We start from the raw sequence: 23929 nt of genomic DNA on the forward strand, positions 1-23929 counted from the left end.
TCTGTGTCGATTTAAAAGTGATGAATTTGTGTTTGTGCCCTCACACAGCACAAACCACATTCCGCATGTGATACTTTTCTGTACAACCACGTGGAACAACAACATCCAGCCAAAACATGGTTTAATTCACAATAACTGATTTAAATGCTCTCCGCGTATCGTGCGCACAGCCAATAGTGGAACCCCAAAGGCTGAGTAAGGGCGGGGGTGGGGTGGAGGGAGTTATCACCCGCATCGGCGCGCATCGGCAGCAGAAGCCACGGATCGGAGTCCAGCAGGAGCACAGAGAGTGCGAACAGACAGAAAGAGGGCCAACTTCACCTGAGCCTCATCCGTGCGCACTGCCGAGGAGCACGCATCTCTTTGGAGCGCGTCGCGCACAACCCGGCGGCTGTGGATTTGTGATTTTCTCGTGGACTGTCGGGGAGCGCAGTGAAACCTGTGCCAATCCTGAGCGCAAAAAAAAAGAAGAAGCTGGTGTGCAGCTCACAAAGTTATCAACTATGGAGACGCGTCGTTAACTGAGAGTTTACAAAGTGTTTGGGCCATTTTCTTAAAACTGGATGATATATTAGAGACCGGTGCGCCTGTCCTGTCCGTCCGCTCGTATTCCGGCGCCGCTGCGGACCGCAACAAGCCGCTCAGCAATCCCACGTCTTCATCGCAACACAATCGACGATCGGAGCAGCTGCGATGCGTTCGTTTTACCTCCTGGCTTCTCTTGTGGTAACAGGTAAGACTGGCTTTTGTTCGTAATCCCGCAGCGGTGTAGTGATGGAGAGGATGGAGCGGACCGGTGCGCTGCGCCACGCATCCAGTGTCTGCTGCAGTGCTCCATCCCTGCGCTGCAAAGCGCCAGCAAATGTTGGATTAGTGTTGGAACTGTGGTTAGAGGAGAATGTTTCATTATGAGCAAACCCACCCGGGTACGCTAGTGGAATAATGGCACTGTGGATTTCGGTGCCCGTTTTGTTTTAGTTCGTTTTTTTTTTTTGTTTTTTTTTCCCTCTGACGAGTGAAATGTTCCTTTTTGTTTTGTTTTTTTTTGTTGTTGTTGTTGTTGTTGTTTGTTTGTTTTGTTTTTTGTCGATGCGCATGAGACTGCAGCGCAAAGTTTTAAAGATTTTTTTTTTACTTCGATTGACCTTCATATCAGGTTGAGTTTCTTTTGGTAAGAATATGAAAATAAAAATGAATATTTGGAGCAGGTGGGGCTGGCGTAATGAATGCCCCCCGCAGAGAGAAGCGGTCAGGCTGAGCGCCGCAGTTCTCCGCGCTGAAGTTCTGCCGCGGTCTCTGGATTGATTTCCACTAAACAAAGAAAATGAAGCGAGAGTTATGGCTGAGACAGAGTGGAAATTGACTTTCATTACAGGTTATGGTGGAAAGTTGAGTGGTAATTACAATAGCCGTCGAGAACGCTGTGGACTGTGCGTAAATGGATATTTTAAAAGATGTGTGCCAAAGGCGCACGGCGAGCGAAGTGGAAGGAAGATTGAGAAAATAGGGCGCACTTTTGTTGATGATGTTGTTTATTTTTAAATGGGGGTGGGGTCGTTAGGCAAATGAGTACCCCCCCACCCGCCATCACACACACACACCACCACCACCCAGCCGCGTATTTATTTGCATAGTAAAGTAGTTTGTTCACCTCAATTAATCATCGGGACATCAACATACATTTATAATCACACCATCAAAGCAATTTATATGTTACAAAGAGTGAGTTTAAACCAAACAGAATGGTTGTTATTTCTGAAGCTGAGAGCACGCACACTGATGCGCAAACAAGATCCACTGGTGTGTAATTTCAAGAGGACAAATGGTGAAGCGCGCGCGTTATTTCCATTTGCTCTGTGATACAGCTTTACCTTCAGCGCTGGTTCCGCATGGTTTTGTCATTACCCAGAGCTCTGGGGAGAGATGTGACACCAGCAGACTTCTGCTCCCTGACAGAAGAACAACAGCTGGATGAGAATGGGCAGCAGCTAGACAGTGGGTCTGTTTCCCCTCTACTCCCCACCCCCAGACCCCAAAAAACAAGCAATCATAGAAAATCACAACCTCTCCGTTTCCCAAACACGCGCGCGCGCGCAAATGGAACTGATTAAAGCTGTCTGACTTTAAGCCTAAGGGTGCTTTCAAACCTATCTTGGTTAGTCTGGACCTTTGGACTTTTCAGCTTGGTGCAAACAAAAATAGCAGGTGTGGAAGCTGCCTCAAACCCAGTGTGGTCGAACCAAAAGAGGTGGTCAAACCAAACCCGGTGTGTTCGCAGTGTGGCAACATTTTTTGGATAGTTTGGACTTTCTGACCAACTATGGGATGTTGAAACAGGATATCAGCAGTAGCAGATGTAGCAGAAGAAAAGAAACGATGATCCCAATTGTGCTCCACTTCACAGGTCCATTATCGTTTGATTTTCTGAAGAATCAGTTAATGTGACTTCTGGACTTTATATGTGTTTGTTTCCTTAAGGTGCCCTGACACTTGCACACAGTGTGCCGTGCACGAGAGTAAAGTCATCTCAAACTCATTGTAAAAAGTTGTAAACTGTGCGCAGCTTAGTGCAAGTGCGCAAAGAAAATTTTGAAATGTTCAGAATCTCCATCACGCATTAATTACGTGAACATTATGCAAAAAATTAAAAAACACTGCATGTGAGTGTTAGTGACTGCTTCAGCGCACTGCATCAGAGTGCAGCTCATCTGAACATTATGAAATGTTAAATCTGTCATAAATATACTTTTACAGCTGCTCACAAGAAGGGGTGAACATGCAACTGTTTTACCAAACCATTACAGTATAAACATGACAAATAATTACCTTTTTAGACTGTTACAAATGCTTTCTCCACCTCATTCAGCACAGAGAGAGGGGGGGGGGGGGGAAGCTGCTACTGGAGCCTCCACTGTGATTCTGGAAGCGATTAGAGGTTTCAACAGCCAGTTCTGAGAAAAATTATTAATCCACTACAAAAGAATTATTTTATATACACAGCGTCCAGCGCACAAAGTGCGGCATCCAGTAGAACAAAGCACAGCATCCAACTGGGAACACAGCATGTGGGATTGTCACAACAAAATGCGGAGAGTGCAGAGCCAAAAATGTGTGCAAGTGTCAAGTCACCTTTAATTCCATCATCTCTGTCTTTGCATGTTGGATAATTTTTTTGTTGTTGTTTTATTTGTTATTGTCCATATGGCCAACGCAGATGTTCACTCCACTGAGTATGGTCTGCTTGGGGTTTCTTCCTCAAAAAATGCCTGAGGGAGATTTTCTGACCACTGGTGCTTCTGTGCTTGTTCAGGGGTTGGGTAAAGTTGACTTTACCCTTGTGAAGTGCCTTGGGCTGGCATGTTGTGATTTGTTGCTGTATAAAGAAATTGAACTGAAATAAAAGTAGAAAAAATGAGCCATGGGAGGACTCGTGGAGGGAAGGAGATGAACTTTTTAATTGCAATATGGGACAAAGAAGTAAAAATCAACCTGGAACTGTAATGAAGGTTTTTGTAAAATATTATGATTTTTGACAGATGGATTTAAAACACAGAGTGGCCAATTTAACTGATTAAGAGCTGAAGTAACCAAACAAGGCAAACCATAAATTAATAATTTATTACTCTCTTCTAAACACTAAAAAAGGAAAAAAAATTAAAATACAAAATCTCAAACTCAAATTAAAATACAAAACCTCCAGCACAAAAACCATGCAGTCAATAGGCGGGAACAGCCAGTCCAGGTCCAACCAAGCGTCCGCCAATCCGCAAATGTCTTCCCAACTATCAGCTTAGGAGGCGTGTCCTCCTTTCCTCCGACGTAGCACAACGTAGTCTTTCATGCGAAGCAGGGTTCCTCCCCGGCTACTGCATGCAACACCTCCGCGTCACTCGTCTCTCCTCCTGGCGTTCCTCTCCGTCACTTCTCCTCCCGTGCACCTAACACATACACATACCCAGGCCAACGAGCGCACGACCACTGTCCTCCCCCAAGGAAACTCCACTTTTTGTTGGAAACACCACTTCACAAACACATAAAGTGTACTTACAGACACGGCAGGGTTCTCCCCTGCCGCCACATATAATCTGCGTTGTGGTGTTTTCTCCGGTGCGAGCATTCAGCTGGAACTCGTGACGTCAATGTCGATACGACTCCTATTGTCCAGTCACTCCTTATACCGGCTGCTCTTTACACCTCCCGCCGCCGAATCCTTTTCTCTCCATGGAGTGCTTCTCCCCACCTCACACTACAGAGCCCCTCTTATCCACCGCCTCACACACTCACTCCAGGTGAACTGATTGCAATTATCCAAGAGAGGTCAGGTGCGCCTGAGGTTACCATAACAACCACTAAGGAGCCAAACTCCAAAATCCAACCAACAAAAGAAATTCCCCCCGAGGCTGGATTACATCCCCCCACACTTTATCGTTGCCAGTCCCTGCAACACACACAAGAGACTAATCAGGATAACGGACCGGCGGTCGGCCAAAATTTACACGAGTGGAGCAACGAGGCACATCCTGGGGGGCATCCAACGGCCGCTGCTCAGGTACAGCTGGGAAGAACCCATACCAAACAGGAATTTCATGTCCCGAAACCTGGGGGGTCCATCCTCTAGCCGGTGACCCAGGCTCAACCTGGGGTGCGATGCACACTTTTAAAGCATTCCTGTGCACAGTCTGCTCGCGCTCCCCTTTCTCTGGGCGCACTCTATATACAACCCCGGTATTCCCTACACAGTCCAAAATTACATAGGGTTCAGGGTCCCACCAGGTACTTAACTTACCCCTCCCCTCACGACGTCTATTCCGTATCCACACACGCTCCCCAGGTACCAGAGGCAAGGCTTTAGCATTTTTATCAAACTGACATTTACGCTGGGAAGCCACAGTAGCTGCTTTCTGACGTGCAATATTGTAGGCCAACGCAAGTTTGCAGTGATGATCTTTCACCCACCCTGTCAAATCAAACGATAACTGCTCAGGACTTAACCCAAGACCCACATCCACAGGAAGTCGTAAATGTCTGCCAAACATCAAAAACGAAGGGGCATAACCCGTTGCACTATGCACTGTATTATTATAAGCATGAACCAACTCTGGAATGTAATTTTGCCAACTACACTGTCTCTCCTCTTCCAATGAACGGAGCATATTCAACGTTTGATTGAAACGCTCTACACCACCATTACCCGCAGGGTGATACGATGTTGTCCTGCTTTTGCCTATCCCATACAACTCACAGAGTTGCCGCATTAAAGCAGACTCAAAATTCGGACCACGATCAGAGTGAAACCGTGCAGGGCAACCAAACTGCTGTATTATATGCTTCCAAAGCATTTTAACCGTCGTTTGTGCAGACTGATCTAAAGTAGGAACTGCCCATGCAAAACGGGTAAATTGATCAGTTGCAACCAAAATATTTTGATATGTATCTGTTGGTCGGCCAAGGGTTAAAAAAATCCAACCCAATAACCTCCAATGGGTAGGTGGCTCCAATTGAATCGAGTGGGGCTCTGGGCTCAACACGGCGCTTTTGGAGACTACACACGACACACTTCTCATGAAATGCCCGTACCTCCCTTTCCATATCAGGCCAATAAAACTTTTGGCGAAGCTGAACAAGGGTCTTATCCATGCCGAGGTGAGCCCCAGCCTCATAAATTTTCTGCCAAACTTCCTCACAATGGCAACCCGGACATACAAACTGACGATACTCCTCATGACTCCGTCCATCAGTAAAGGTCCGATATAACACACCTTCTACCACTGTCAACTTTTTCCATTGCCGAAGTAATTTTTGGGCTCGGCCAGTAAGCGCTAAACGATGGGAGCGAGTTGGAACACTCCCCTCAACAACATATCCCTTAACAGCCTGGATATCTAAGTCCAAACTTTGAGCCTCCCCCCATCCATCCTCAGGCATTACCCCAACAACCGCACTAACCATTAACCCCTGGCCATGCCTCTCTGCTGACGCTATAACCCCTTTCGATGGAACAGGAAATCTGGACAAAACATCAGCATTGACATTAGCTTTGCCTGAGCAGTATCTCACTATGTAATTAAATGAAGCTAGCTGTGCCACCCAACGTTGCTCCACCGCTCCAAGATGTGCTGTCTGCAAATGAGCCAAAGGGTTATTGTCTGTATAGACGATAAACTCTACTCCTGTTAAAAAATCTTTAAATTTTTCAGTCACAGCCCATTTCAAGGCCAACAGCTCAAGTTTAAACGAGCTGTAATTCACATCATTCTGTTCACTTGGATGCAAACTCCTACTAGCATACGCTACAACACGTTCCTGGCCATCCTGAACCTGAGACAAAACAGCACCAAGTCCCTGGTTACTAGCATCAGTATACAAGATAAAAGGCTTATCATAATGAGCATATGCCAGAACAGGAGCCTGCGTTAAAGCCTTTTTAAGGACATCAAACGAGGCTTGACACGCCATAGTCCAATTTACCTTCTTGGACTGTGACTTCTTATCCACAGGGATACCTGTCAAAAGCCTATTCAGGGGCCGAGCTAATTTAGCAAACCCTGCAACAAATCGCCTATAGTATCCAGCTAACCCTAAAAACGCCCTGACCTGCTTGATAGTAGTCGGAACAGGCCAATCCAGGACAGCACAAACTTTTTCCGGATCAGGTCTCACCCCATATCGATCCACCACATTTCCCAGGAATGTCACCTCTCGCTGCAACAGCCTACACTTGTCTGGGCGCAATTTCAAACCATAACGCCACAACCGCTCAAACACCCGATCCAGGTGCTGAAGATGGGAGGAAAAATTAGCAGAATATATAATGATGTCATCCAAATAAACCAATAACGATTCCGCCATCTTTCCATTCAAACACTGCTGCATCAACCTTTGAAAAGTTGCAGGCGCATTACACAGTCCAAAAGGCATTTGCTCAAACTCATATAAGCCCAGCAGAGTGGAAAAAGCAGTCTTTTCCCGATCATCGGGATGCATTTCAACCTGCCAGTAGCCACTGGCAAGGTCCAAGGTCGAGAACCATTCTGACTGACTAAGGCCAGTCAATGTCTCTTTGATACGAGGCAAGGGGAATGCGTCCTTGTGCGTAACTGCATTCAACTTCCTATAATCTACACAAAAATGCCAACTACCATCCTTTTTATGCACAAGAACTATAGGGGCAGCCCAAGGACTGCTGCTCTCCCTTATCACTCCCCTATCGAGCATACCTGAGAGGAGAGTCTTCACCTCTTTATATAACATAGGTGGAATCGGACGGTATCTCCCCCGAATAGGGGCAGCATCCCCCGTAGGGATGCTATTCTGCACCACATTTGTCCGCCCGAAATCCTCTTCATGATGGGCAAACACCTTCTCCCATTTTTGCAGCAGAACCTGCAATTCTCCTTGCTGTTGCTCAGACAAATCTGAACGATTCTCAACCATACCACCCACTGCAAATAATTCTGAACTAACCCCAGTAACTGCAGCATCCACTAACGAGACCTGAACAACACCATCCTCCCCAAGTGACAGAGTCACATCATTAGAGCCACACACATCAGAATCCTCAATACAATAAAGCCGACCTAGTTTGTAAAAACGGCCTATAGAAACACTATACGGATGTGGGTTGCACACACGGACCGGGACTCTTCCCCTCTTAACTTCCACCAGGGCCCTTGCCACACCCACAACCCCAGAACCAGGCATAGTCTCCATCAAAGCACCATAATCCGCCCCCCTCTGTCCCATTTTAGTACGACCCCACACCATCAACTCACTCCTTGGTGGGACAGAAATACTATGTTTAGAGGCTAACCTCACATACCCCACCAGGCCATCCTCTGCTGAAGAAACCCCAACACCACGACAGACAGCAAACGCATCCCTCCAGGCCTTCTGTTTTTTAAAGACCTGTGGGAAAACAGATTCCCTAGAACATTTAAACAAGGTATCCCAACAGGCTCCAATAACATTCATTCCGACAATCAAGGGATTCAGGCACTTCTCGTCTTTGACAATTACCACTCCCCGACCCAGGATCGTGATACCCTCAACCTCTAAATCTAATACAGCATAACCAACATAGGGTATTTCTAACCCATTAACAGCACTTAATCGAAACCACGTAGGAGCCGGCCCAAGCTTAGTTTGTACAAAATATGTATTAAACAGGCTCTCTGCCATTAATGTAACTTGTGAACCTGTATCCAAAAGACCACTCAAACGAACTCCCTCAATAGTCAACTCTATGATAGGACGTTGGCCAACAAGAGTATCAGAGGCCCTGATCAATGGTGGTGTAGCAGCAAACCCCGCAGCTCGGACCTCAGCAGCAGGGTCTACTAGTTTAAAGCCGGCTCAACTGTAGCTACACAATACCGAGCGATGTGCCCCGCTTTCCTACAATGATAGCAAATAGGCCTACCCCGTTCATCCCAATCATGGGATCGCCTAAATGAATATCTCTGATTTCGCATTGAACTAGAGAACCTAGGTTGAGGCGAAACTGATTGTACTCGTGGTTTAAATTCCGCCACGATATCCTGCGCCAACCCCCTAACCTGCTCCTTAATCTCTGCCATAATCTCACCCTTTAACTGCTCCTTCCAGTCGAGACCCTGATGGGGTCCAGCCGAACCATGCAGTTTACTAATCAAAGAACAGGTTACATCTGGATGGACACCCCCATATTCTAAATCAAGCTGAAGGGCCTCCTGATGCAACTCAGCAAAACCCAACTCAGGGTTCCGACGAGCATAGACCTTCAAGGCCCGGGCCAAAGGCCCTTCACGGAGCCCCAACAACAACTGATCTCGCAAAATACTTTCAGAGGGGGCGCTATCAGAATCTAGATGCTGCAACTTACTGTATAATTCACGCAACCTCAACATAAACGATTGTATGGACTCATCTACTCTCTGTGTACAACTAAAAAAACTAGACCTCAAAATAGGGACGGGAACCTGTTCATCATACAATGAATCTAAATGAGCAAAAATTCTCGTGATTTTACCTTTTTCATCTTCATCTAAAACTGCAATTTGAATTTGACGTTTAGCCTCCCCAGTCAGTGCTCCTAAAACAATACTTACTTTCCTTGCCTCTGTCAAATCCTGAAACCCCAAAAACCCCTTAATCTGTTCTTTCCAATCACAGTACTTTAATTCATCACCTGGCCCCTTAAATTTAGGTAGCCAAGGTGCACCTGGATACACTGGCATCATCATATTTGCTCTTGTTTAGAAACACCAGCTCTCAGAAAATGATATCCTGTTCGTGACGCCAAAATATGTAATGAAGGTTTTTGTAAAATATTATGATTTTTGACAAATAGATTTAAAACACCGAGTGGCCAATTTAACTGATTATTACCGATAAGAGCTGAAGTAACCAAACAAGGCAAACCATAAATTAATAATTTATTACTATCTTCTAAATAGTAAAAAAGGAAAAAACTAAAATACAAAACCTCCAGCACAAAAACCATGCAGTCAATAGGCGGGAACAGCCAGTCCAGGTCCAACCAAGCGTCCGCCAATCCGCAAATGTCCTCCCAACTATCAGCTTAGGGGGTGTGTCCTCCTTTCCTCTGACTTGGCACAACGTAGTCTTTCATGCAAAGCAGGGTTCCTCCCCGGCTACTGCATGCAACACCTCCGCGTCACTCGTCTCTCCTCCTGGCGTTCCTCTCCGTCACTTCTCCTCCCGTGCACCTAACACACACACACATACCCAGGCCAACGAGCGCACGACCACTGTCCTCCCCCAAGGAAACTCCAATTTTTGTTGGAAACATCACTTCACAAACACATAAAGTGTACTTACAGACATGGCAGGGTTCTCCCCTGCCGCTACATTTAATCCGCGTTGTGGTGTTTTCTCCGGTGCGAGCATTCAGCTGGAACTCGTGACGTCAATGTCGATACGACTCCTATTGTCCAGTCACTCCTTATACCGGCTGCTCTTTACACCTCCCGCCGCCGAATCCTTTTCTCTCCATGGAGTGCTTCTCCCCACCTCACACTACAGAGCCCCTCTTATCCACTGCCTCACACACCCACTCCAGGTGAACTGATTGCAATTATCCAAGAGAGGTCAGGTGCGCCTGAAGTTACCATAACAACCACTAAGGAGCCAAACTCCAAAATCCAACCAACAAAAGAAATTCCCCCCGAGGCTGGATTACAGAACAAAAGCATAAAAATTTTCTTCATTAAAATGGAGCTACCACCAAATTGAAAGCAAATCAATGTCAGAAGCACGCATGTCCACAAACCATTCAGTGGGTGCTTTCACACCAGCCTTGTTTTGGTCCAGACCTTCGGACATTTCAGTTTGGTCTGAACCAAAATAACAGGTGTGCAAGCTGATGGAGACTGCGGTCTGGACCAAAATGTAGTCTGACCAAAAGGGGTGGTATTCGTCCCAGATCAAACCGAGCCATGGTCTAATCCGTTTGCAGCGTGAAAACAGTTTTTGGATAGTTTGGAGACATTCAGACTAGTTACAGGAAGTTGAAGTGTGTTATCATCACCCAATAATCAGTATAAGAAGAAAAGAACTGAAAGCAGTAACAATACAGACATGAGAACAAAATGTGAAACCAAACTAATCGGACCAAACGTATGAAAACATGATCCATGGTATGGATCTGGTTCCAGACTTTTAGGTGTAAAAACACCCTAAGAGAACCTTGACCTCGTGTCTGTTACACAGACGCTGTGGTGCTCATAATTGGTAGTATAAGAGCATGATGGTACATTTCTTGAAAACTTGTATATGCTATACATGCATGGCATATATTTCTGTCACAACACTGAATTTAGTTTCAGTGAAAGTCCCCTGGGCTCCCAGAGGAATTGGATTCCACACTGCATCAGTATTCTGTGTAATCTTCACTGAGCTCTTCTTTGGAACCTTTTGCTTTGGGTCGTTTGCCTCTCATAGGGCCAAGTTCAAAGGCTTTGAGCTCAGATTACAAGTTTCTCTCCCTTCCTCTTAAGTCATGCCACCACTCAATGTCTCACTGTAGTGAAACGCTGTGAAAAATTTTCCACCCTGCTTCTTCTCACAACTCTTTTGCCTGGTTGTAGATTGTGTGGCTGAAGAGCGCGAGTGCATATTCGCTTAATGGGGTGGAGGTGGCTGACAGACTTTCACAATGGGTGGAAAGTGCACAGCCACGCATTCTCATTCAAAGTCAAATCAAATGCTGGCACTTTGTCAGAATCCTTGGTATCAGTCACAGGTGAGACCAGGTCCCCGTTGAGTCATTCTCAAGTCTCATGACTGCAAGTGTCAAGTCCCAATCAACATGACACCGGAGTATTTGGAGGCGACTTGAGATTTGACTTCTCCGTCACAGTGCCAAAACATGATAGTTACTTGACAGGGACGAGGTCCCACTTGTGGCATGAGGGCACACAGCATAAGGTGCCACTGCATGGATGTACATCATAGAAAATGGAATAGATGGCCCATAGGGGGCACAGCTCCTAAAGTCATTGCATGTTACTTTGGATGACAGATTGACATGGACTGGGACGAAGTCCAAGAACACAGATAGATTGCAAAAGCAGGAATTGAACCTACAAATACATATTGGCAACCCAGCTCCTGTTAAATTAACATTGACAGTGAACATATGGTCGCACTCTCACTAGAGTAGGACCATATGTACACTGTCAGTGTTAGTTTTACACTGGTGATTTTACTGCGTGTGTGTGTGTGTGTGTGTGTGTGTGTGTGTGTGTGTGTGTGTGTGTGTGTGTGTGTGTGTGTGTGTGTGTGTGTGTGTGTGTGTGTGTGTGTGTGTGTGTGATGCAAGCATCAGTCAGTTAAATAAAATTCTTTGTTACATGTTCATAATGAACTTTTTCATACTATTTCTTTTTGGAGATGGAAGCAAGATATTACAAAAAAGATCAATAATGATAAGGATGATAATGGATCATAATGATGAGGAAAATTACCAAATAAATATATGCTTTTATAATTTTAATATAATATAATATAATTTTATATGAGAGAGATGCACACCGTTAATACACACATCCAGCAGACATTCAAGCATTGTGTGACTCTGAGAAATCAATGTAATGAAACTTTCACCAACTGCTGCAGGCTCCTATTTTCCTGTGGCCAGCCACCCATCTCCCACCATGCCACATACCCGCACAAAAGGTTACTACGTTTTTCTGTCTGCACGTGACACCAAGGGCTCGGAAAAAAAACCTTCATACGTTAATACCTTTGGGATGAGAGCAGGTTCTGAGGTCACGCAACATATACAAACAGAGGAAGACCTTTGCTTTGACCAAACCATCTCCTCCTTCAGCCCCTCTGCCCTCCCCTTTCCCATTACCATTTACAGATATGTTTCTGGAAACAGTAGCAGCATGACCCAAGAGGGAACTGTGCATATTTCATGAAGTGCCACTCTTTGAACTCTTGTGGTGGGGGAGTCAGGATGCGTAGTGATAGTGTGAGATAAGAAGAGGGATGGAGGAGATTCTCGTTGTTGGGGTAAGACCCAGATGTGTCACCAGTCTGTCAGTGGAAAAACAGAGGAAGACCGTGGAATACCTGTTCCCCACCTCATCACCCTACACTGCAACAATATAAATATGTTGTTGTTGTTTTTAACATTAAAAAATGGCAGCTGTGGTTGCCAGAATAACTGCAAAAAAATGTATAAATATTTGTGGGGTAATGGATCATGGTTAATCCATGATCTGTGCAGACTGCTTCAGATTTGGTTTGGAACACATGTTCGCATGCACGCAGATTAAATGCAAAATTTACATAAGTGTGATTTTGTGTCATGATGACTTGTTAAGTGATAGCTGCATTTATTATGTAAAAATCAACTGACTAGGCTATATATCATTCATTCATTTACGGATAATTTAAAGTTTCCCGTCCACCTGACCCGCATGTCTTTGGATGTGGGAGGAAACCCACGCAAACACGGGGAGAACATGCAAACTCCACACAGAAAGGCCACGGGAATTGAACCCACGACCTTCTCGCTGTGAGGCAACAGTACTAATCACTAAGCCACCGTGCTGCTGGCTATATATCAATAGAACAAAAATAATTTTGCAGTTAATTACATTGTCAAACTAATAAGCAATGACACAAGCAATTAGTGTGCTTGCCTCTCAAACAGAATAACCCTGCTTCTCGTACTCCAGTCTCCTTTTATTAATTTTTTGAAAATTACATCAGTTTTATACTGTAAATATACTGTTATACACTATACACTCTATATACTATGCTGTTATATATTATACTGTTTTACTCTGACACAAACAGACTCAACAAGCTCATCAGGAGAGCTGGCTCTGTCTTGGGGGTTGAGTTAGTGTCTGTGGCTGAGGTGTCAGAGAGGAGGATGCTGAGGAAACTGCTCAGCATCCTGGATAGCACATCCCACCCTCTGCATGCCACACTGACATCCTGTCAGAGCACCTTCAGCCACAGACTGAGACCACCAAGGTGCACCACAGAATGCCACAGGAGGCCTTTCCTACCTGTGGCAGACTGTAAATTTCCTCCCCCCTCTGCAGGGTGAATACATAATGAGCAGAGCTGCTCAGAGTTATTCAGTTACTTAGAGTTTTGTGCAGTATTGTCAAACATATTGTGCAAATGTCTTAAAAAAAAAACTTTTTTCAAAATTATTCTGGAAACCACAGCTGCCAGTTTTTATCATTAAAAACAACAGGTTTTTTTTTTTTTTACAGTGTATCTGTGTCATACAAACACATAAACTCAAGCAAAACATATGCATGTATGCTATCTGTCCTTTTATTTCCCCCATGACTATCAACTCCATTCTTTCTCTGTGCCTCTGTGATAAAGAGATTGAGGATAAGTGCTAGCAAGAAAGTTTGGAGGCAAGTACCCCGGCCAGCCGGTGAGGACGTGCACGATAGTGCAGACACAGCAGAATCCTGAACACAGCTGAGTCTTGAACAGAAGTGTCTTGCATTATTTAGGAGACAGTTGTGGCAAAGATATAGATGAATTTTGCCCTACTTTGATTCCCATTCTATGTGAGCTATGTTTGGCTGTTAGAGCAGCAGCAAGCTACAGTGCATCTGGAAAGTATTCACAGCACTTCACTTTTTCCACATTTTGTTATGTTACAACCTTATTCCCAACTGGATTAAATTCTATACACAGTACCCCATAATGACAATATGAAAAAAGTTTTTTTGATATTTTTGTAAATGTATTAAAAATACAAAAAAAAACCTAAGAAATTACATTTACATAAGAATCACAGCCTTTGTCATGAAGCTAAAAATTGAGCTCAGATGCATCCTTGAGATGTTTCTACAGCTTGATTAAAGCCCACTTGGGGTAAATTCAGTTGTTTGGATATGATTTGGAAAGGCACACACCTGTGTACATATAAGGTCCCACAGTTGACAGTGCATGTCAGAACACAAATCAAGCATGAAGTCAAAGGAACTGTCTGTACACCTCCAAGACAGGAATCTGTAGACCTCTGAAACATTTCTGCTGCTTTGAAGGTCCCAATGTGAACAGTGGCCTCCATCACCCATAAATGGAAGAAGATCAGATTCATCAGGACTCTTCCTAGAGCTGGCCATCTGTCTAAACTGAACGATCAGGGGAGAAGGGCCTTAATCAGGGAGGTGACCAAGAACCCAATGGTCACTCTGTCAGAGCTCCAGCATTCCTCTGTGGAGAGAGGAGAACCTTCCAGAAGGACAATCATCTCTGCAGCAATCCACCAATCAGGCCTGTATGGTAGAGTGGCCAGACGGAAGCCACTCCTTAGTAAAAGGCACATGGCAGCCTGCCTGGAGTTTGCCAGAAGGCACCTGAAGGACTCTCAGGCTATGAGAAACAAAATTCTCTGGTCTGATGAGACAAAGAGTAATCTGTGAATGTCCTTGAGTAGCCCAGCCAGAACCCAGACCTGAATCCGATGGAACATCTCTGGAGAGATCTGAAAACGGCTGTGAACCGACGCTCCCCATCCAACCTGATGGAGCTTGAGAGATGCTGCAAAGAGAAATGGGCAAAACTGCCCAAAGATAGGTGCACCAAGCTTGTGGCATCATATTGAAGAAGACCTGAGCCTGTAAATGCTGCCAAAGGTGCATCAACAAAGTATTGAGCAAATGCTGTGAATACTTATGTACATGTGATTTATTTGTTTTTTTGTTGTTTTTTTTTTTTTATTAATAAATTTGCAAAAGTTAAAAAAAAATATTTTTCCTGTTGTCATTTTGGGGTGCTGTGAGGAGAATTTTGAGGGATAAAAAATTAATGTCATCCATTTTGGAATAAGGCTAAGGTAACATAAAAAAAATGTGGAAAAAGTGAAGCACTGTGAATACTTTCTAGATGCACTGTATATCCAAGCATGCCCCAAACAGATCGGAGCTTCTTTGTGAAATATTTGTTCCTTTGGCTTCCCATTTATTCAACACTTTCAACTGGTGCCCTGCGCATGAGGAACTATTAAACTCTGTGTGTATTCACCGCCTTACAGTCATGAATTTATATGAGAACAGAAAGTCCTAATCAATGATGGATGGAATGAGCCAAAAAGAACCTACTGTGAGCTGAACTGCATCTTGTTCATTCAGGATATAGCAGTAAACATGCTGGAACTTGTATAAATTTTAAATAGTTCAGAAGTGTAACCAAAAAAAGTCAAATAAATGGGCCCGTAGAGCAATCTTTGAGATGAGAATGTGCTTGCGGGTGGAAAGAGACAGTGCTGCATTCAATGAAAGAGTCACAGTGAGGAGCGTAGCCAGTGAGGACCTGAGCAGAGGTTTGTCAAGGATCTCATCTTTATGACTTTTTTTTTAAATGAAATAAGCAGCTCTCACAAATGGCCAAGTTTTGTGCTATTTTTGCCATGTTTGTGCCTTCAGCCAAGTTACAAGTAGGTGCACCAAGCTGTTCTCTCTCCTGGTTGCATTCATTGCAGTGTCCATGTGAGCAAGTACACTACTTTGTTGGGAAAGTGTAGTGACACGGACCCACAACAGGGGGCGCAAATGAACGGTCAATAGATGAGCCAAAATATAACAATTTAATGTTGTGAATGTGCACAACGAACATACAGACAATCTCAGAATATCATAACAGTCAATACACAAAGGTGACGTGTGGGCAGTCTCGAGGATAGAAGACGTCTGTCCTAAGAAGAGCCGGAACCACACGATTTCCGCCGCCCCAGAACCTGGTGAATACTGGAGCCGCCAAGTCCCGAATTCCCAGGTGATCACCGTCCCCGACTGTCGGATCTGGTACTGCTGGCGAAGAACAAAGACAGTCAAGTGTGGGTGTGTGTACACCCAGTAACAACAACGGTGGGAATGCCACCTCCACCTCTCACTCAATAACTTGCAGAGTACTGTAGATTCCTCAGGGGAAAAGAGTGCCTTCAGCGCTCTCACAGCTTCCACCGACGGAGGAACTGGTACTCCTGCAAACACTCACAATATACAAATATTGCAATTACAAAACGGCTGAGGATATTACCTCCAATGAAGTATGATATCTCGGCAACAAGGTGGAGATGACGTCTGGTCTTTATGGAGTGAGATGATGTTGAGTAGATGGGTGACAGCTGTCAAGAGGTAATGAGCGACAGCTGTCACCCCCGGCTGTGTCCATGGCGGCAGCGCCCTCTCGTGCCTGAAGCCCGCACTTCAGGCAGGGCGCCCTCTGGTGGTGGGCCAGCAGTACCTCCTCTTCTGGCGGCCCACACAACAGGACCCCCCCCTCAACGGGCGCCTCCTGGCGCCCGACCAGGTTTGTCGGGGTGTCGGCGGTAGAAGTCGGCCAGGAGGGCCGGATCCAGGATGAAGCTCCTCTTCACCCAGGAGCGTTCTTCGGGTCCATACCCCTCCCAGTCCACCAAGTACTGGAACCCCCGACCCATCCGACAGACGTCCAGGAGCCGGCGCACCGTCCAAGCCGGCCCCCCGTCGATGATCCGAGCAGGAGGGGGCGCCGGTCCGGGAGCACAGAGGGGTGAGGTGTGATGAGGTTTGACACGTGACATGTGGAAAACCGGATGGATCCGCAGTGAAGCCGGGAGTTGGAGCTTCACTGCGGCAGGACTGAGGACTTTGAGGATTCTGAAGGGGCCAATGTACCTGTCCTGGAGTTTCGGGGAGTCCACCTGGAGGGGGATGTCCTTCGTGGAAAGCCACACCTCCTGCCCGGGCTGGTAAGCAGAGGCCGGGATCGCCGGCGGTCTGCATGAGTCTTCGCCCTCGTCCGGGCCTTCAACAAGGCAGAGCGGGCGGAGCGCCACACCCGACGGCACTTCCGCAGGTGGGCCTGGACCGAGGGCACACCGACCTCTCCCTCCACCACGGGAAACAACGGGGGCTGATACCCCAAACACACCTCAAATGGGGAGAGGCTGGTGGCCGAAGACACCTGGCTGTTATGCGCATACTCGATCCAGGCCACATGGTTACTCCAGGCCGTCGGGTGCGCGGATGTGACGCAGCGGAGGGTCTGTTCCAGTTCCTGGTTGACCCGCTCTGCCTGTCCGTTCGTCTGTGGATGGTACCCGGACGAGAGGCTCACGGTGGCCCCCAGTTCCCTGCAGAAGCTCCTCCAGACGTGTGAGGAGAACTGGGGACCACGATCTGAGACGATGTCGGAGGGTATCCCATGCAGACGGACAACGTGGTGGACCAGGAGGTCTGCTGTCTCCTGGGCTGTTGGGAGCTTCGGGAGGGGCACGAAGTGGGCCGCCTTGGAGAAACGGTCCACTATCGTGAAGATGATGGTGTTGCCCTGGGACGGCGGGAGGCCCGTGACGAAATCCAGGCCGATGTGGGACCAGGGGCGATGAGGCACTGGCAGCGCCTGGAGGAGTCCTTGGGCCTTTGTGTGTACTGCCTTGCCCCTGGCACAGGTGGTGCAGGCCTGGATATATTCCCGGACGTCTGCCTCCATAGACGCCTACCAGAAGCGCTGCCGGACAACTGCCACGGTCCTTCGCACCCCTGGATGACAGGAGAGCTTGGAACCGTGACAGAAGTCCAAGACTGCAGCTCTGGCCTCTGGTGGGACGTACAGACGGTTCTTCGGACCTGTTCCTGGGTCCGGGCTCCATGCCAGGGCCTCCCGGACGGTCTTCTCCACGTCCCAGGTGAGGGTGGCCACGATAGTGGACTCAGGCAGGATGGGCTCCGCTGGATCCGACAGTGCAGTTTTGACCTCCTCTTCGTGTACCCGGGACAAGGCATCTGACCTCTGGTTCTTGGTCCCGGGGCGATAGGTGATCCGGAAGTCAAAACGCCCGAAGAACAGTGACCAGCGGGCTTGCCTGGGGTTCAGCCGCTTGGCGGTCCTGATATACTCCAGGTTCCGATGGTCAGTGAAAACCGTGAATGGCACAGACGCTCCCTCCAACAGGTGTCTCCACTCCTCAAGAGCCTCTTTCACCGCAAGGAGTTCTCGATTGCCGATGTCATAGTTCCGTTCAGCCGGGGTCAACCTGCGTGAAAAGTAGGCACAACGGTGAAGAACCTTATCGGTCTCTCCGCTCTGGGACAGCACGCTTCCTATCCCTGAGTCAGAGGCGTCCACTTCAACCATGAACTGGCGGCTAGGGTCGGGCTGCACCAAAACTGGCGCAGTAGAGAACCGTCGTTTCAACTCCTTGAACGCGGCTTCGCACCGATCCGACCAGGTGAAGGGGACTTTTGGAGAGGTCAGGGCTGTCAGGGGGCTAACTACCTGACTGTAGCCCTTAATGAACCTCCTATAGAAATTAGCGAAGCCGAGGAACTGTTGCAGCTTCCTACGGCTTGCTGGTTGGGGCCAATCTCTCACCGCCGCAACCTTGGCCGGATCAGGGGCGATGGAGTTAGAGGAGATGATAAACCCCACGAAGGACAAAGACGTGCGGTGAAACTCGCACTTCTCGCCCTTCACAAATAGTCGGTTCTCTAACAACCGCTGCAGGACCTGACGTACATGCTGGACATGGGTCTCAGGATCCGGAGAAAAGATGAGAATATCGTCCAGACATATACGAAGACGAATCGGTGCAGGAAGTCCTGCAAGATGTCGTTAACCAAGGCTTGGAACGTCGCAGGGGCGTTGGTGAGGCCGAACGGCATGACCAGGTACTCAAAGTGACCTAATGGGGTGTTAAATGCCGTCTTCCATTCGTCTCCCTTCTGGATCCGAACCAGGTGATACGCATTTCTAAGATCCAGCTTAGTAAAGATTTTGGCTCCATGCAGGGGGATGAACACGGAATCTAACAATGGCAACGGGTATCGGTTGCGAACCGTAATCTCATTCAGCCCCCTGTAATCAATACATGGACGAAGTCCGCCATCTTTCTTGCCCACAAAAAAGAAACCTGCCCCCATCGGGGAGGTGGAGTTCCGGATCAGCCCGGCAGCTAATGAGTCCCAGATGTAGGTCTCCATTGATTCGCGCTCAGGTCGTGAGAGGTTGTACAGCCTGCTGGACGGGAACTCAGCGCCTGGAACCAAATCAATGGCACAATCGTACGGACGGACCGGGGGAATTGTGAGTGCCAGATCCTTACTGAAGACGTCAGCAAGATCGTGGTACTCAACCGGCACTGCCGTCAGATTGGGAGGGACTTTGACCTCCTCCTTAGCCTGTGAACCGGGAGGAACCGAGGATCCTAAACACCCCCGATGGCAGGTTTCGCTCCACTGAACCACCACCCCAGACGGCCAATCAATCCGGGGATTGTGCTTCAACATCCATGGGATGCCCAAAATCACGCGGGAGGTAGAAGGAGTTACAAAAAACTCAATCTCCTCCCGGTGGTTTCCAGACACCACCAGAGTTACTGGTTGTGTCTTGTATGTGACTCACTTGAATGTTTTGACCCCCCCTTAGCCCAGTCTCTAAGGGCGAGTGTTGTCGTTTTGGCCGTTTGGGGCAGTTTCTCTGTGTGTGCTCAGTTGAGCTGCAGAGAAAACACTCTCCACGGATCAGCCTCCCCATTTTGGCCCTGTGCGTTTCCCTAACAATGTCAGCAGGGGGAGCTGTTGCCCCACAAAGCGCTGCAGCTGTGGAGCGTGGGGAGGGCGGCCCCTTTTCGAACCCGGAAGGGAGAGGGGCGGCGCGTATCCGGTCACGTCCTTCGCCTCGCTCCCGACGGCGTTCCTCCAACCGATTGTCTAACCGTATAACGAGATCGATAAGCCCATCTAAATCCCGCGGTTCCTCCTTAGCTTCCAGCTGCTACTTCAGAACCAACGACAGTCCGTTTATGAAGGCGGCGCGGAGCGCAATGTTATTCCAGCCGGACCTCGCAGCCGTGATGCGGAAGTTGACTGCATAAGCGGCTGCGCTCTCGCGTCCCTGTCTCATTGACAGCAGCACGGTTGAAGCGGTCTCTCCTCTGTTAGGGTGATCAAACACTGTTCTGAACTCCCCCACAAACCCAGTGTATGCTGATAACAACCGTGAGTTCTGTTCCCAGAGCGCCGTAGCCCAGGCGCGTGCTTTACCCCGAAGCAGAGCAATCACATAAGCTATTTACTAGCATCTGACGCGTACATGACGGGACGTTGTGCGAAGACGAGCGAACACTGCATAAGAAAATCCGCGCACATCTCCACACAACCTCCGTACGGCTCAGGAGGGCTTATGTATGCTTCAGGGGATGGTGGGAGGGGTTGTTGAACCACCACTGGAACGTTTATATCCTGCACAGGGTCGGCAGGAGGACGAGCTGCAGCAGCGCCCTGAGCGCTCGCCGCCATCTGTGCGGAGAGAGCCTCCACCCTGCGGTTCAGGAGGATGTTTTGCTCAGTAATTTGATCCAACCGAGCCGTAAAGGCGGTGAGAATGTGCTGCAGCTCACCAATCACGTCTCCTGCAGACGCCTGCGCTCCCTGCTCTCCCATTGGTCCTTCAACAGCCGGGTGACGCCCCTCGGAGTCCATGACGCTGGCCGAGATATCCTGTTGGGAAAGTGTAGTGACACGGACCCACAACAGGGGGCGCAAATGAACGGTCAATAGATGAGCCAACATATACATATAACAATTTAATGTTGTGAATGTGCACAACGAACATACAGACAATCTCAGAATATCATAACAGTCAATACACAAAGGTGACGTGTGGGCAGGCTCGAGGATAGAAGACGTCTGTCCTAAGAAGAGCCGGAACCACACGATTTCCGCGGCCCCAGAACCTGGTGAATACTGGAGCCGCCAAGTCCCGAATTCCCAGGTGATCACCGTCCCCGACTGTCGGATCTGGTCCAGCTGGCGAAGAACAAAGACAGTCAAGTGTGGGTGTGTGTACACCCAGTAACAACAACGGTGGGAATGCCACCTCCACCTCTCACTCAATAACTTGCAGAGTACTGTAGATTCCTCAGGGGAAAAGAGTGCCTTCAGCGCTCTCACAGCTTCCACCGACGGAGGAACTGGTACTCCTGCAAACACTCACAATATACAAATATTGCAATTACAAAACAGCTGAGGATATTACCTCCAATGAAGTATGATATCTCAGCAACGAGGTGGAGATGACGTCTGGTCTTTATGGAGTGAGATGATGTTGAGTAGATAGGTGACAGCTGTCAAGAGGTAATGAGCGACAGCTGTCACCCCCGGCTGTGTCCATGGCGGCAGCGCCCTCTCGTGCCTGAAGCCCGCACTTCAGGCAGGGCGCCCTCTGGTGGTGGGCCAGCAGTACCTCCTCTTCTGGCGGCCCACACAACATACTTGGTAAGTTTTTTTTGTACTTCCATGGACTTCTTTTTCAGGAGCTCAGTCCGACTCTTAGTTGCATCAACCAACTTGCGCGGGACTCCGGGTGGGTCAGTACATAATCAGCGCATCTTGGGTTCCAGTTTTCACATTGATCATGGAATGAATTGTCCCAAGATATTAAAAATTAATGATGACATGAACACTAAGTTCTCCAAAAGTTACACTGAGATGCACTGGTCCTGCCCTGGGTCAGCCTAAGCTAAGAGTGACTAAGAACAGCTCAGGGCTCAATGCACTCATTGGAACTCTGGGCAAACATGATGTTCACTCCATCCTCAATGTTTGTTATTTTGGGGAACCTGCCCAAGTGTGAGGTGGTCAAAGCTACTGGGAGTCTTGGTGAGCCCCTGAAAAAATGCACATGATGTCTTTGGGAGGGAGCCAGTTTAAGAAGTAAAGGTAAGTCCTATATAGGTTCTGAGGCCCATTGGTGCCAGTGCTTATCTTTGGATTCAATAGTGTGACATGGATGAGAGTCTATAACTCCCCCGGACGTGATTACTTCTAAGGCCGGTATACATTTCCAAGGACACAGACAGGTAGTTTGAGTGGGATTCGAAGCTGGGTCTACATATGAGCAAGGCAGCTCCTTATCCACTCAGCTACGTTCTCTACAGTTTAGGAAGGTTTGGAGATTTATCTGGCACTCTCTTATCCACTCTCTTATCTCCATCCATTTTTTTTTTTTTTAAAAGGTTCTCTCCTGTTTTTAAACAATCCACACAGGCTGCTGGCTGATGCAAAAATAACTTTTTTACATTTCTCTACAGCAAATCTGATATGGATCTGGGTATTGATTTGGCACAAATTTTATGCTGGATGCATCTTCCTGATGCAGCTCCACATTACATGGAGAATGGGCAGGGGTGGTTTTGATAGCCCAGTCTCACGTTTTTCGTTTTGTTTCCTATTTCTAATCTTACCCTTCTCCTAATGCTAACAATAACCATAGCGTAAGTGTGTACCCTCCCCAAACATTAACCATGATCCCCCAGACTCCCCTTTTTCATCCCACATTTTGTGCCCTGTTACAAAAAAATGCCCCATTTTCATGCCCCCGTCACAAACACATAGATTAATGTACTTTTCGTAACCCAGTCCCACGATCTGCCATGAGACTGAGTTGGGTTTTGAACCAGGAACCTTCCACTTTGGAAATAAATGCTTTGTTAAATTCGATTCTCAGAAAATGTATATTTTCCCCTTTTACACATCACTTGGCCAATAAGACAAATCCAGACGACTCGCAGTAATGGCTAATCACTGTTAAGATGTTAACAATGGCCTGCTGGTTTGTGGCATCCCAAAGACGTGTCCTGCACACATGCCATTGTCTTTCGGCTTTGTCCATAAACAAATATCCTCCCACTCTACTTTCCTGCACACGCACTCGCTACGTGTGTACAGAAGGAGAAAGGAAACAATGGGGCTTGATAATGTTGCCTCTGACTAATCAGCTTTGCTATGCGGCTAAACACAGATAAAGAACTTGGCATTATGTCCTGAGGGTTCGTTATCAGCTGTTAGCAACTCAACTGGATGTGATGACGCATCCCAACAGAGGAAGCTGAAGTAGCTAAGCAGCAAGCAGCACGTGGCTTCTTTGAGGATTATTTTTACCTCTGCCCACCTACCCTCTTTTTTGTCCTCGCTTTCTCCTTGTGTCTGTCTGTGCACATCCTCACCTTGTCTTCCTCGGGGGAAGTCAGAGGATCTGGGGAGGAAGTGACAATAATACAGACAATGGAGAGGCAGTGTCAGCTTCCTGCCATTGCCTGGAGATCCAGTACCTCTATCATCACCAGACAGAATGTTGGGGACAGCGCAAACTTGTTTACTCTTTTATTCTTCTCAACAAACACAGTAATGGAAAGAATTGAGAGCCGCGAGAAGCTGGAATTAATTCTGTGCATGTCATTAAAACAGGACCCGAAGGGGAAGCAGTCACACTCATACAGTAGCAGCTATTTTAAAAATGACTTTTAGATTGCATTTATCTTCCCCAAAATCCAAGTGTCACATCCTCCTGGAGAGATGTATCACCATTTCAGAAGACCCTGAGCCAAGAAAGCAACATACAGCAAAAAAACGGCCGATATACAAGACCACACATTCATTTTTATTTTCCA

The 23929-nt window shown here is 47.4% G+C and overlaps 1 protein-coding gene across 4 annotated transcripts in view; it reads left to right on the top strand.

Moving 5' to 3' along the window:
- The first annotated feature begins 237 nt into the window (after positions 1-237).
- The window catches only part of kirrel3l (kirre like nephrin family adhesion molecule 3, like), a 122344-nt gene continuing 98652 nt past the window's right edge, over positions 238-23929 (top strand). For all 4 annotated transcript variants that reach the window (XM_034175071.1, XM_034175073.1, XM_034175072.1 and 1 more), the window contains exon 1: positions 238-733. In XM_034175071.1, coding sequence (XP_034030962.1) covers positions 694-733 — 40 coding nt within the window. In that variant the 5' untranslated portion in view covers positions 238-693. The remainder of the gene's footprint in view (positions 734-23929) is intronic.

Source organism: Thalassophryne amazonica, chromosome 7, assembly GCF_902500255.1.
Source record: "Thalassophryne amazonica chromosome 7, fThaAma1.1, whole genome shotgun sequence".
In the NCBI taxonomy this organism is placed as follows: domain Eukaryota; kingdom Metazoa; phylum Chordata; class Actinopteri; order Batrachoidiformes; family Batrachoididae; genus Thalassophryne; species Thalassophryne amazonica.